Source organism: Notolepis coatsorum, assembly GCF_963971535.1.
Source record: "Notolepis coatsorum genome assembly, chromosome: 16".
Lineage (NCBI taxonomy): Eukaryota > Metazoa > Chordata > Actinopteri > Aulopiformes > Paralepididae > Notolepis > Notolepis coatsorum.
In genome coordinates this window covers 50,672,103-50,686,295 of record NC_140180.1, presented here as the reverse complement: position 1 = coordinate 50,686,295, position 14,193 = coordinate 50,672,103, and the positions used below count along the sequence as shown (strand labels likewise).

The 14,193-nt window shown below is 43.6% G+C and overlaps 1 protein-coding gene across 1 annotated transcript in view; it reads left to right on the top strand.

Annotated features, from left to right (window-relative positions):
* Positions 1-10,808: 10,808 nt before the first annotated feature.
* The window catches only part of LOC311242602 (solute carrier family 4 member 11-like), a 121,683-nt gene continuing 118,298 nt past the window's right edge, over positions 10,809-14,193 (top strand). Inside the window, exon 1 of the mRNA XM_084331584.1 lies at positions 10,809-10,946. Coding sequence (XP_084187710.1) covers positions 10,910-10,946 — 37 coding nt within the window. The 5' untranslated portion in view covers positions 10,809-10,909. The remainder of the gene's footprint in view (positions 10,947-14,193) is intronic.

Below are 14,193 nucleotides of genomic sequence, written 5' to 3'. Positions count from 1 at the left end.
AAACTTTATTTAACAGATTGCAGAATGGGTACAATACAGTACGGCTCAATACATACAATTGTTAAGGGGATGCAGACCTGAGAAAGACGTTTGTCTTGTTTCCATCAGGGTCCCCCATTTTCAATTCATATAGTTTGATTTCTCTTTAGGCGAATCAGACAGGTTACATACTCTAAACTACATCAAACATGACACTGTAGTAGTAGTAATAGTGTTAGTAGGCTAATACTCACCACCTGTCCGATTGTTTTTTGAATGTCATCGCAGGGTAAACAAAGATGTAACATTAATTATTTTATTACTGGGATGGCTGTGACACATCTAAATGGAACAGGACCATAATGAATGTTATTAATTACACCTGTGTTCACCCTGCGATGACATGTCAAAATGGCCGCCATAAAAAGGGCCTATTGTCTAGGTATTATCATATTAGCTTTTAGTTAGCATGTGGCCTTTGCTAGAAGAGATAGCTGTCGGAACCCATCCAGAGAGAGACCATTCTGCCGTGGTTGAGTTACATTGACTTTGAACTAATGAGGGACCGCAAACAGAATGAAGAAACTCTGTCTTGAAAAGCTGTCCATTTAAAAGCTTTCTTGTCTGAATGAGAACAAGAAAATTATTAAACTGTTCAGCCTATTGCAATCTTTGACGACCCTGCCCTGTTATTAGAGTGTCTCTATTAGTTGTCATCTGGGAAATAGCCTACTATACAGCCCATTACCAGAGTCAGGTTGACAAGTTCACTTTGTTCTCCACTAGCTTGTTTATTATGATTTTGCAAACGTATTCATATTCATATTCTGAATATCCACAATGAGAATATGACAGAGAATAATGAGTGGAGAGAGAGAGAATGATATCTGACACAGAGATCAGGCAGTGGGTGTGGCATGGGAAAAATAAGATCCGGGACGAGTCTGTCTGGTCTCCAAACTACGTTTTGTCACGAAAACACACGCGAGAAGTGACAGAGATTTTGGTCATGGAGGTATTTGTTTTGGTCAGAGGAATAAACTGGAGAAAGCACAAGAGAAGGAATAAACTGGAGAAAGACTGACTGACTGTTTTAGTGGTTTCACTTTTTCTCTTGTTGAGCTGTCGTTCTTTCCCTGACCGGGTCACGTAAAGATTTTCCCTAACGCACTTTGAGTTCCGCGTTCGGGTTCCGCGATCTGATTGGTCACTGACGTTTCTCTCAGCGCCAATCGTGTTACGCCTAGTTCTGCCTCTAACAGCCTGCGAGCTAGCTAACGCCTAGTTCTATCACTGGTTAAGCTTGGCGACTCTTTCGAAGTTGGTTAAGGTTAGAGTTTGGAATCAGGGCTGGTGGTCTATCGCCCTGCTCTAAACCAAACTCTAACCATAACCAACTTCGAAAGAGTCGCCAAGCTTAACCAGTGATAGAACTAGGCGTAACGCGATTGGCGCTGAGAGAAACGTCAGTGGCCAATCAGATCGCGGAACCCGAACGCGGAACTGAAAGTGCGTTAGGGAAAATCTTTACGCATCTCGGATTCCTCCTGGTGAAAGATGTTGTAATGTAAACCCCAGTCACGTAAACCCCAGTCACTGATCAGTCTGTGAAACCACAACGACTTCAAGATCCCAGATTACAAGACAGAAAGTTGTGTTGTGTGAACAGCACAGTGCTCTGAAAGTACTGAAGGTTGTGTAGTGTGTAGGCACCATTAGAGAGATAGTTGTTTGTTTTCACTATTAAATCATAGGAAGATGGATTCATTCTTAAATTGGGCATACTTCCCCTTTAACCTTTTTGGAGAAGACCTTCTTTTCATAGCCAGGAGTCATTACTGATGTGACGTTCACGAATGATCTGAATCTTTTGAACGGCTCTTTGGTACGAACGGGGTGGAATTCCAAAAACTGCAACATTATATCATTCACTTCACTCACGCTCTCAATTCAAGCACAACATACAGAGTTTATTTTAATCCGATATTGCAACCATTGCAACAAGCATGATTCAATTACAATCTCATTTCCCCTTCTGCCTGCTATAGTGCAATAAGGATTTTAGTGTTTTTTTTTTTTTACTGTGAGAACGAATCAGGGACAGGATATGTTAGAGAACAGATGACTTTCCTAGAAAATCGGGGACATCTTAATTGTTATCTTAATATAGGCCTATATTTTTCATTCTAACTTTGGTGGATGCTTAAAATCACACTCATGTTGGATATCATACATATATACATTTGAAGGATTTGAGGCTTTGTTTCCAGGGGCTTTAAGTATCTAAGTTTGAATCTGATCCAAATCATATCCTATCATTATCCTAGTGATTATTCCGTGGATAAACCTAAGATGATATAAGACTGATAAACCAAGTAACCCCGCCCCCTAAAAAAGAATGACAAAAGGAACGGGCCCTTTTCACACATAACTCACGGCATTATACCACAATATGGACCCCCCGCTGCTTCCTGTCCCCTCAGAATAAGAGGGACGGTTGAGAAACGTGTTGCTTCACTTCAGATTTCTCCTTTCCGATGCATGTCGTTAGAGATTAGACAACTCACACACCCAGTTGCTGAATTTCAGCTACCACAGATGTGTGCATTTTTACAACAGCCCAATGGGACGGCTTTGGAGGGACCCCAGGGTTTGATTTACACAGTGGCTTTTTTATTTTCCAGTGCTTGCCGCTACTAAACATGCTACATGCAAGTTACATACATCCAAGTGCACGGCAGCACGGTCAATTGCAGAGTTGAATGAATGAATGAATGAATGAATGAATGAATGAATGAATGAATGAATGAATGAATGAATGAAAACTTTATTTAACAGATTGCAGAATGGGTACAATACAGTACGGCTCAATACACACAATTGTTAAGGGAATGCAGACCAGAGAAAGACGTTTGTCTTGTTTACATCAGGGTCCTGCATTTTCAATTCATAGTGACATTTATGACATACACAACATAATGACATTTATGGCATAGGGACATACATGACATACAGGTATACAGTACTGTTACCCAGAGATCCTAACAGAAAATATATACATATGATGGGGAGGAAACTGTACATTAGGAGGGGGTGGGTGGGAGAAAATATATACATACGGTGGGGAGGAGACTGTCTATTAGGAGGGGGTGGGGGGGGGGGGGTTTGGACATTTACGGTGGCCAGTTTCTAATTGTAGCCTCCCGTAGGTGCTCTTTAAGAGCGGTTTTGAATGCGGGTAGGGATTCACATTTGTTTAAGGCTGTGGGTAGGGCGTTCCACATTGTTGTGGCATAATTGCGAAACGTGTTTAGTCCCTTGTTTGTGCCGAATCTGGGTTGCACATGCTTTGTGGAACTCCCTCTGGTGTTGTGGGTGTGGTATTCACTGACCTTTGGGAAGTATTTCGACATGTACATGGGTACCTGTGTGGTGTAGTGTATCTTGTAGACCAGGCCCATTGCAAGTTGCTGTACTCTGTCGTCTACTCTAAGCCATCCTAGTTAGTCAAAGTGGGCAGGGGTGAGGTGGGTTTTAGGAGTAAGGTCAAGTAGTAGTCTGACCAGTTTGTTTTGTGATGTTTGTAATCTTGTTTTTAGCGCCTTTGAGGTGCTTTGGTACCATGAGGTGCAAGCATAGTCGTAGTACCCTTGAATGAGTGCTCCTGCCAGAGTCTTCAGGGTATTCTTGTTTACCAAAGAGGAGATCCGGTACAAGAATCTGGATCCTACCATGAAAAACATTGTATACTACATGTACATGCTACTACTTTACCTCTCTGACTGTCCAACCTGTTTGTCATTCAGGACTCTGAGCACATCAACAGCCTAAGTCTAGACCAGCCTATGTCTTCCATTCGCCACAACTGAAACAACAGCTCATATATTATGCAAGTCAATCTGATCAAAACCGAATAGATCAATTACATCCTAGTTATAACAATTTATAACTTATAACAATCCTTAAAGACATCAATAGTATATATTACTAGGACCAGTCATCAAGCGCACAGCTCTAACACGTAATTAAGTGGCCTGGGGTCTTCTGTCTTTGCTTTCCGTCCTGTAACCCAGGATGTTGAGGGTCGTTGGGTGGCTTTAATCGAGGATGATACAAAGGGCAGATGGCTCAAATCGCTCCAAAGGGGGTCCATTCAGATCCACAAAGAGAAGCGAGGCAACCTGTTGCGCTACTTGCTCTAAGTAGAATTCACGGCAGAAACACCCTTTGACACTGAAGGTGGGCAAGAAGGTCAGACCTGCTGTTTGAAGTCTTACTAGTGTTGGGAATCCGACCGTGCTCAGATCCTCTTAAAAAAGAGGGGGACTCGTCACAACAAATTCAGATGTGGATTTCTTTTATAGTTTAATTATGCAAAAAGTTGATGCGGAAAAGATAAAAGACAGCAGAGTATACTCTCTAGTCAATGAGTCCCTATAGGCTTCGTGCCACATAGACTGGTGGGTCCAGTCAGCTGTCCAGCAGTTCCCCTAGAAGAGCTCCCGCCTGTGCAGTGAGTCTATCATACGTGTGAGTCCCTGGCCCTCCCTTGACAGAGAGAGATGTGTAGATACAGTACAGTACTGTACATCCAGACACTTGTGGCTATTTACAGTATTTTACAATCGATTTATAGACAGATATATTTCTGTATATTTTATATTAGAATGTATATACATAACATAGAACATGTATATCCCGGACCGCATTTTATTCGTAGTCTTATTTTTATTCTTATTCGTGACTTTTGTTTTTGACTACCTAAATGTTACTGTTTACGGGGTGAATCAAGTATTTATATTATAGAGAGAGAGAGAGAGAGAGAGAGAGAGAGAGAGAGAGAGAGAGAGAGAGAGAGAGAGAGAGAGAGAGAGAGAGAGAGAGAGAGAGAGAGAGAGAGAGAGAGAGAGAGAGAGAGAGAGAGAGAGAGAGAGAGAGAGAGAGAGAGAGAGAGAGAGAAAGAGAGAGAGAAGATAGATAGATAGATAGATAGATAGATAGATAGATAGATAGATAGATAGATAGATAGATAGATAGATAGATAGATAGATAGATAGATAGATAGATAGATAGATAGATAGATAGATAGATAGATAGATAGATAGATAGATAGATGTCTATCTCCTTTGAGCTGTCTGTGTCAGCAATGTTAGCTGTAGCTGATGCACTGTTGTCATCACTCGTTGTCACTGCAAATTGTCCGAGGCTTGGTTGTTTTGACATCTTGACTTGTCTCCATATAGATGTAAAAAAAGAAATCCCGAATAAATTCTGAATTTCTATTAAAATACCGTGCCAACTCAGTCAGTGAAGAACAGTTCAAGTGGCGACTTGAGTGCAGCGCCGCCACGCATGGATGACCACAGCAGGAATAGACACAGCATTGCGTTTATTATAGACAATTGTTTGGAATGTAATTAGCGAATAAACACACATCAGTCATATTTTATTATTATTTATTAAAGGATTGCTTGACATTTTTATTAACAGATTGCAGAATGGGTACAATACAGTACAGCTCAATACACAATTGTTAAGGGGTTGCAGACAAGAGAAAGACGTCTTGTTTACATTAGGGTCCCCCTGTGAGGAATCCTGCACGCAGCCTAACGAGGGGCGTGCTGTTTTTCACCTTCACGCACCTGTTGGGAGTTTGCGATCAGCTCGGGAGAGTACTTGTATTGCAGACTCCCCTCCACTCCTTGTCGGGTCGTTCTTGTTGCTACCATCACATGCCGCGTCTCCGGCGAGAGACGACGTGCCAGCCATCACCACCTGTCGCCGTTTGCCTGGAGTGGGACACCGCCTTCGCTCTCTAATACTCTACGGGAGGATTCCAGTGTTCCCACTCCAGACGTCGAGCCGGCTATTTCCCAGCTCCCTCTTCATGATCCCCGTTCCCCTTGGAACCCCTGTGTTCTACTGCCGCGTCTCCGGCGTGAGACGACGTGCCACCCGTCACCACCTGTCGCCGTTTGCCTGGAGTGGGACACCGCCTTCGCTCTCTAATACTCTACGGGAGGATTCCAGTGTTCCCACTCCAGACGTCAAGCCGGCTACTTCCCAACTCCCTCTTCGTGGTCCTGGTTCCTGGGGTGAGGCTCGCCATCGCTCCCTATTACTCCACGGGAGGATGGCGTGTTCTCATCCCGTTCCCCTCGGACCCCCTGTGTGCTGCATTGCCCGTGGGCAGCGTCTGGTCTGGAGGAGGAGGATTCCTTGGCAGAGCCGAGCCGCTGAGCCCTACTCGGTTGTAGGGACGAAGAAGATCCCCGTTACTTTTTCCCAGCCTGTTCGCCCGTTAAAGGCACAGTGCCGCCTTTTTTGTGTTCATGGACGTTTTATGTTTTTACCCCCTTAAAGGCTGAGTGCCGCTTTTTTGTATTAAATAAATAATGCCCTGTTTTTGGCTAACTCTCATACCTGTCTTGTGTTGTGCTATTGGGGTCGGTTTCAAACCATAACAGGACGACCCGACCAGTCGACGACCCCAGCCGGCACAGACAGTGTATGTGAGACAGCCCCTGTAAGCTAACCCATGTGTAGCCTCCCCACAGCTAGGACTGTCTTTCAGCTAGCAAGGCCAGTTCCCTGGTGCCTTTCTGAGATTTTTTCCCCCCCTGCGGGCCTGGCTGGTTGCCAGGTGGCTCCCGTGGAGGGGGGGGTACTGTGAGGAATCCTGCACGCAGCCTAACGAGGGGGCGTGCTGTTTTTCACCTTCACGCACCTGTTGGGAGTTTGCGATCAGCTCGGGAGAGTACTTGTATTGCAGACTCCCCTCCACTCCTTGTCGGGTCGTTCTTGTTGCTACCATCACCTGCCGCGTCTCCGGCGTGAGACGACGTGCCAGCCATCACCACCTGTCGCCGTTTGCCTGGAGTGGGACACCGCCTTCGCTCTCTAATACTCTACGGGAGGATTCCAGTGTTTCCACTCCAGACGTCGAGCCGGCTATTTCCCAGCTCCCTCTTCATGATCCCCGTTCCCCTTGGAACCCCTGTGTTCTACTGCCGCGTCTCCGGCGTGAGACTATTGGGGTCGGTTTCAAACCATAACACCCCCATTTTAAATTCATAATGATTAATGAGGAACCTTAATGTTCATCAAATCTACATATATAAGGCGGCTAGGTGATGCAGTGGGCAAGGCGCTCACCACCAATGCAGGAGACACTGGGTTCGAGCCCAGCTCTCCGCATTGCTATCAGCTTGGCTGGTCGTTCATACTAATACAATTGGCAGTATTAGGGGGTGGGAAGCTGATGGGTGGGGATCGGACGTTGTGGACAGCGACTCCTACAGGTCGGTTGGTGCGCCTGCGCAGCAGAATCAGGAAGCGACGGGGGCGGCGTGCCCTCCAAACGCAGACCCCCGACGCTGAGAGATCGTGCTGTGCAGGTGAAAAGATGCGACTGCTGCTTCCTCGAGTACCGGAGGGGACACGTGATGTTAGGCTTAGTCGACATTGCAGCTGGCTTGTGGGAGGCATGGCCTAACAGCGTTCGAGACAGGGGAGGGTAGCATAGGCGTAACTATGGGGGGGGGACACCGGGAACATGTCCCCGGCATGTTTTCAGAATGCAGTTATTGTCCCCTGCACGATAATAAACGGTGACACGACGTGATAGGACCAGACGGAAAACGGCTGCTTGTCCATCTCTGAGCCATTGTCATGCAAAGTCAAGTGGGCAGGTGAGCACCCGGCGCTAAGTACTATACCGACCACAGCTGTCTTTGCATACCAACAACAGCCCAGTCTTCAGGTGTGCTCAAATAGGCTACAGATAGCACCCCTCCCTAGTTTGGTGTGAAACTGTGAACAATGTGTCTGTGTGACTGAGGCGTCGGTTACACACAGGGTGTTTTTCGTTTCGTTTTCAAAATGAGTTTCGCTTTCCAGGTCGCAACGTAGTGGCAGCCGAGTTAGACATTTGTTTTGCAACCTGAGCACATTCGTTTTGCCTCCTGAGCACAGTGATGTAGTACAATGCCAAAGCAGTAGGTGGCAGTAGGTGGCGAACATGAAGGCAATTTTCAACCAATCAGAACTTGAATGTGCCAATACACTTCCTGCCAAAAAAATCAACAAGCCGCCATCTTTAAATGCCTCCGTGAGCTATTTAGCCAATGTAGCACTTATTTTTCAGCAAAGAAAGTGCAATAAAAGTGCAATAAACAAAACGGATACATTCACTGTGTGTTCTGCCTCTCATTTGTTGATGAAACAAAACTAACATCAACACAATTGACCACCAAGAGCGGATAGTTTAGTCTCACAAAAAGATCTCTGATGTTGTTAGCTACATGCTAACGTGAATGGAATATGCCAGTATAACAGTATAGCATTGTGGCTAGCAGCTAACGTTAGCTCACGTTAGTTAGCCAGCCAGCACCAAACTGATGATATCAGGAGCTATCAGTAGCTAGCTAGATAACATTAGACAACGCCTCGTGTATTAAACAAAGGTGAATAGATGACTGGGCCATTTTGTTTAATGCTTGTTAAGATTGAAAGAGGAGCTCTGAGCTAACAGGGTCTGATAGCTAACGTTAGCTCACGTTAGCCAGCTGCTCATGCAATCGTTAATGCTAGCAGAATGAATGGATGTAAACTTTATTTAACATATTGCAGAATGGGTACAATACAATACAGCTCAATACAAACAATTGTTAAGGGAATGCAGACTGTTGTAGCTTGGACTGGGGTCCTTATAACAATAACTTGACAACACATGGTAGCTGCAGCTATTTGGGACAGCTCTGTCGTCACCGGACGTTGGTGAGGGCACGCAGATGTCGGTATCTACTGCGCATCGGCGTTGAGCAACAACGGCTCCGCGCAGATTACATGACACGTTGTCGGCGAGTTTTGGCAAGTAAAACACCTTTTCAGCATTCCCGCTAGGGCAACACGTTTTCCTGCCAAAACGGCATTTCTATTTAACAGGGACAGCCAGGCCCGGACTGGCCATCGGGAGCACCGGGAGTTTTCCCGGTGGCCTGGCCTGCACAGATAATTTTTTTTTTTTTTTTTTTTTTTTTTTTGCCAGGCCATTGTTTCTAGTTGTGGCGGCGGCGCGGCGCGATAGTTAGATAACCTAGGTGAGTGGGGAACAACCAGGATTTCACTGTCTGCGACAGAGTTGGAGAACTATCTCTCTCTCTCCCTCACGCGGATCACACACAGAAATGGAGCCGTGCTGCTGCTTGTGATTGGTGGAGGCGGGACCAGGCGATACAACTGATTGACAGCGGAGGCGGCGAATGGAATGGCAGATAAAGAGAAAGTCAAAATAATTCAAAGATAATTCAAAGATTACACACCTTTGCCACATTGGCTACAAACATAATCACTGTAAAGTTATCAAAAAAAGAAATATCTGATCAGACACAAGGGTTAAGTTGTTGTTCTCTTTCTAATTTCCTCAAAAACATCTAGTCTAGTTAATGCGATCAATATTATTTGACAATTGATGCTTTTTGTTGGACATTTCAGTCAGTGAGCTCATACTTTGAGCTCATTTTATAGTTAAAATGATTGAGACAACGCAATCTTCTGTCTTCGTTGTGCATGCATGCGTGTGCTCACCACACGCGATACATGTGTCACTATTCTGGCAGTGGCTACTGTTATTATAGTATTGCAATGAAAGGTCTGTTATTTAATGTTTGTGTAAAGGGCTATTTTAACTGTTGATGGGTAGTGCATCAGTAAAGTGAATATGGTATTGTGCTCTTGCTCTGTTTGAATAGGTGGAGAGAGTGGTTAACTGTATTATAATAGTAAATAGAAAAATATGTTGTGCGCTTGCTTTTTTCTTTTTGAAGGTGGAGAGAGTAGCATTGCTAGTGCCACAACAGTTTTATTTGAGGTTCATAAGAGTACATTGTACTAAGCAATTGTTGGCTCATTAGTTTGTGATTCACATGCACTAAAATTCACCAGAATGCTGTCTTTGTAACAAAATTTTTCCGGGTGGGGGACCCCCCGCTTAAAAAGTGGCCTGATTGGGGCTATATTTCGCGCTATATCTCCCGGTATGAATTATTTCCCCAGTCCGGCCCTGGGGACAGCAAATGTATTCATTCAGCAACAAAACAAAAACACCCAGTGTAACCATAGCCTGAGATTGCTTGGTGTCTGTGAAATATCTGTCTGTCTGTCTGTATTTAAAAGCCTCTAGGCTGTTGTTTTATACATTGTAGATAATAAATAGCGCGATCTCTCTCTCTCTCTCTCACACACATACTACGCAGTATGCACGTTCCGAGACTCGCGCAGCATTATGACTTGTCATAAGTGAATTGTATATAGAAACAACTCACCCAAATTTACTTGCACAACTGATTAAAAAAAAAATCTACGAAATTTTAATTGAAGAAAATATAGATATTGTGGGGGGGGGGCAGTATGAGCGAAAACGCACGCACACAAAGGTATATCTCACTATGAATTGAAAATGGGGGACCCTGATGTAAACAAGACAAACGTCTTTCTCTGGTCTGCATCTGCAACCCCTTAACAATTGTGTGTGTTGAGCGGAGCCGTACTGTATTGTACCCATTCTGCAATCTGTTAAATCAAGTTTTCATTCATTCATGTCACGTGTACAACAGAGCCGAGACTTGAGACTCTCTCGAGTACTCAACTTGATATGTAAGCGCAGCTTTGCGTCCCAGTTTATGCGCATAAAGACTGTAACTGTGAACCCTCCCTCTCGTGCTTTCTCCCTCCCTCCCCCTTCCTCCTCACTGCCATGTGCTGCTGCCTGGAGGAGGGGCAGGGAGGGAGGTGCTCTTCTTACCTCTGAGTGTGAGGGGGCTACTGGTGTGTGATAAGGAGCAGAGCTGAAGTGAAACGGTAAATAAGAGTTTTGATGATGATGATGATGGGGACCTGTGGGACAGGCGCTTGACCTGAAAACGTGAACATGGACGAGGAAACGGTTCTCCATTTTGTGCCATCTGGTAAGTTTCTAGTAAATTTAAATGGGTGGGCTACTGGGCTGGTGGATTGGGGGAGGCAGGGTATTTCCGTGCGACTGGGAAACCCGAGTCACTCGTGTCAAACACGTGGGGATGACTCGGGCCACACTGTGAATGAATGAATGAAAACTTTATTTAACAGATTGCAAAATGGGTACAATATAGTACGGCTCAATTACACAATTGTTACGGGGATGCAGACCAGAGAAAGACGTTTGTCTTGTTTACACCAGGGTCACCCATTTTCAATTCATAGTGTGCTCTCTCTTTCTCTCTTACTCTTGTCTTTATCAATGACTGTTACAACTTTGACCACATTTTGTTTGGTGGGAGTTTAAAGGTTGATATTTGTTCACAGCCTATGCCTATCCCGTTTTTAAACATGTGTTATTTTGGCACATTTATTCTCTTTCGCGTACGCAGCTAGGCGATTATAATAAGCATATCGCTTTGTCCGCGCTTCTATACGAGCTATTTTTTTTTGTTTAGCTACTATAAGATTCATTTTTCATTCTTAGTCTATCGGACTCTCTTTAAAACCATTCATTCTTAGTGAGATGGCAAAGTGTATGTCAAAATTTACAGTATAAAATGAAACACCCGTTTGTTTCATTAGGCATAGCATGTATTATTCCCCCCTCACAGTAGACTGGCAACATATAATATAGGCCTATGTACTGTACAAATATTATCTGATCAAAAGTTATCTAGCAGTGTGTACAATTCAAGCAAAACACCTTCTCCGAGAAGGTTGTGTATGTACACTTAGTCACTATGAATAGAAAATGTGGGACCCTGATGTAAACAAGACAAACGTCTTTCTCTGGTCTGCATCACTTTAACAATTGTGTGTATTGAGCCGTACTGTATTGTACCCATTCTGCAATCTGTTAAATAAAGTTTTCATTCATTCATAGTTCCGACTACTCAATGCAATCCATATTATTGGTTACCCCCTCAAACAATGGGTTAAACCACCGGTGGAGAATTCCTCTCAAGATTAAGATTATCCAGTAGAAAAATGTCCAGTGTTTTAATCTGTCTTCCTTCAAGTCGTTTCCACCCCCTTTTAATGCATTATTACGTTTTATACCATGACCTGGGTGAATAGAGTGAAAGGAGTGTTATACAATTGTATGTTCGACTACCTCTCAGGAGCGGATTTAAGATTGTAGGAGATCCGGGGTTTAGCCCAGATGGGGAATGATTCCTAAATGCACGCGTGGCAGCGTGCAGGGAAACACTTTGCTGCGACACCACAACCTTTAATTTACCACCACCTTAAAGCGGACAAAAGGCACTAGAGAACACTTATACATTTGCATCTTTTAATGAAGCAAACAAATGCCATAATGATAATAATATACTTTATTTGTATAGCACCTTTCATACAGGAATTGCAGCTCAAAGTGCTTCACAGCACTTTGGCAGATCAAGAGCAATGTATAAAGTGCAGACATAAAAAAGCATAAAATAGATAAAGTCAAGGTAAGGCATAGCACATTAAATCACATCGTTTTTTATATTAGGATCTAATATCTAAATAGGCCTCTTTGTTTACGGTTTGATTATCACTGATCATGATACACAGTAAAATAGTGCAGTGCAATAAAATAGTTCTCATCTACAATACAGTAACATAGTGCAATAGTGCAGTGCAATAAAATGTTTAGTAAAATAGAATAGACAGAGTAAAATAATGCAATAGTGCAGTGCAATACAATAGTTATCATCTACAGTACAGCAATGACAACAATCACAGTCTGGATGCAATGAGTACAAGCAGCAGAATGTATTAACAGGCTATGAAGAGGTACGTTTTTAGCATTTAAAAAATATATATATTTAGAGATCTAGCCTCCCCAATGTCCATATGTAGGGTGTTCCATAGCTTTGGTGCATAATTTGTTGGTGCATCCTGTTTTCTTTTGGCTGTGGTTGGGAACCTTCAATAAACCAGTAGTAGATGATAGTAATGTTCTAGGAGGCACAATCGGCAATGTAGCTTGGTCCTGTTCCATTTAGTGCTGTGTATGTATATAAGGACCTTGAAATCGATTATAAATGTTACCAGAAGCCAGTGCAGAGTAGCTAACACTGGGCTGGTGTGGTCTCTCCTCTTGGATATTCTAAGCCTAGCTGCAGAGTAGCTAACACTGGACTGATGTGCTCTCTCCTCTTGGTTCTAGTTAATAGCCTAGCTGCAGAGATTTGAATGAGTTGGAGTTATTCTGTGGTTTTTTCGGGAGGCCGGTGAGTGCATTACAGTATCAGAATCAGTCAGGGTCCCGAGTCTTGTTGATGAGGCTCACTGCAGATAGAAAGAAACTGTTCTTGTGGCCTGACGTTTTGGCCCTGATGGACCGAAACCTCCTGCCAGAGGGGAGTGTCTCAAACAGGTTGTGACTAGAGATGTTCCGATACCATTTTTTCCTTCCCGATCCGATTCCGATACCTAAGCTTTGGGTATCGGCCGATACCGATACTGATCCGATACCAGTGCATACATTTAAATTTTTTCTTTTCTTTTTTACAGCTACTGTGTTATATATACTGTTTTTTTAGTAATAACTATAAAGTAATGGTATTTATTCAACAACAGGTGATTGTATAGATTAGTATTAGTATCATTAATTGACAACTATCTCAATGAGTTCACCCACGGAATGGTTGTTGGGACATTGATTCCGCACGGACGTTATATGTTGTTGCACTCCAGAATGCTCTGGTAACTTCAGTTAGTAGTAGAGGCTCTGTTGTGATTTTTGCACAATAAATATTCAACATTCTCTTTTGAGACTCCGCCTCAGACTCTTATCATTTGGCAATAAAAGCTAAACATTGTCACCGATATGGCTGTCCGCAACATGTCATTAATTGTGTGCGAGAGGTCGATCAGTGACCACGTTAGCGTGAGCTAGGTTAGCATGAGCTAACGTTAGATGGAAACAAGACAATATAATGTGTTGTTTTACTACCTGTACCCCTCCCCCCCTCCCCCCCATGCTGCTATGATGCCTGAATTTCCCCAAGGGGATCAATAAAGGAATATCTTATCTTATCTTATCTTATAACGTTACTGGTGAAAAAGTGATTTACCTTGGAATACTCCTGTGCCAACTTGCTGTATTTTGCTTGCAGGTCTGCAGCCATTATTGCTGGATTATGAATAGCCCCAACTTTAGCCAAGGTAATGTTAAAGCTAAAACTAGCTTTTCGGTTAGCTCTT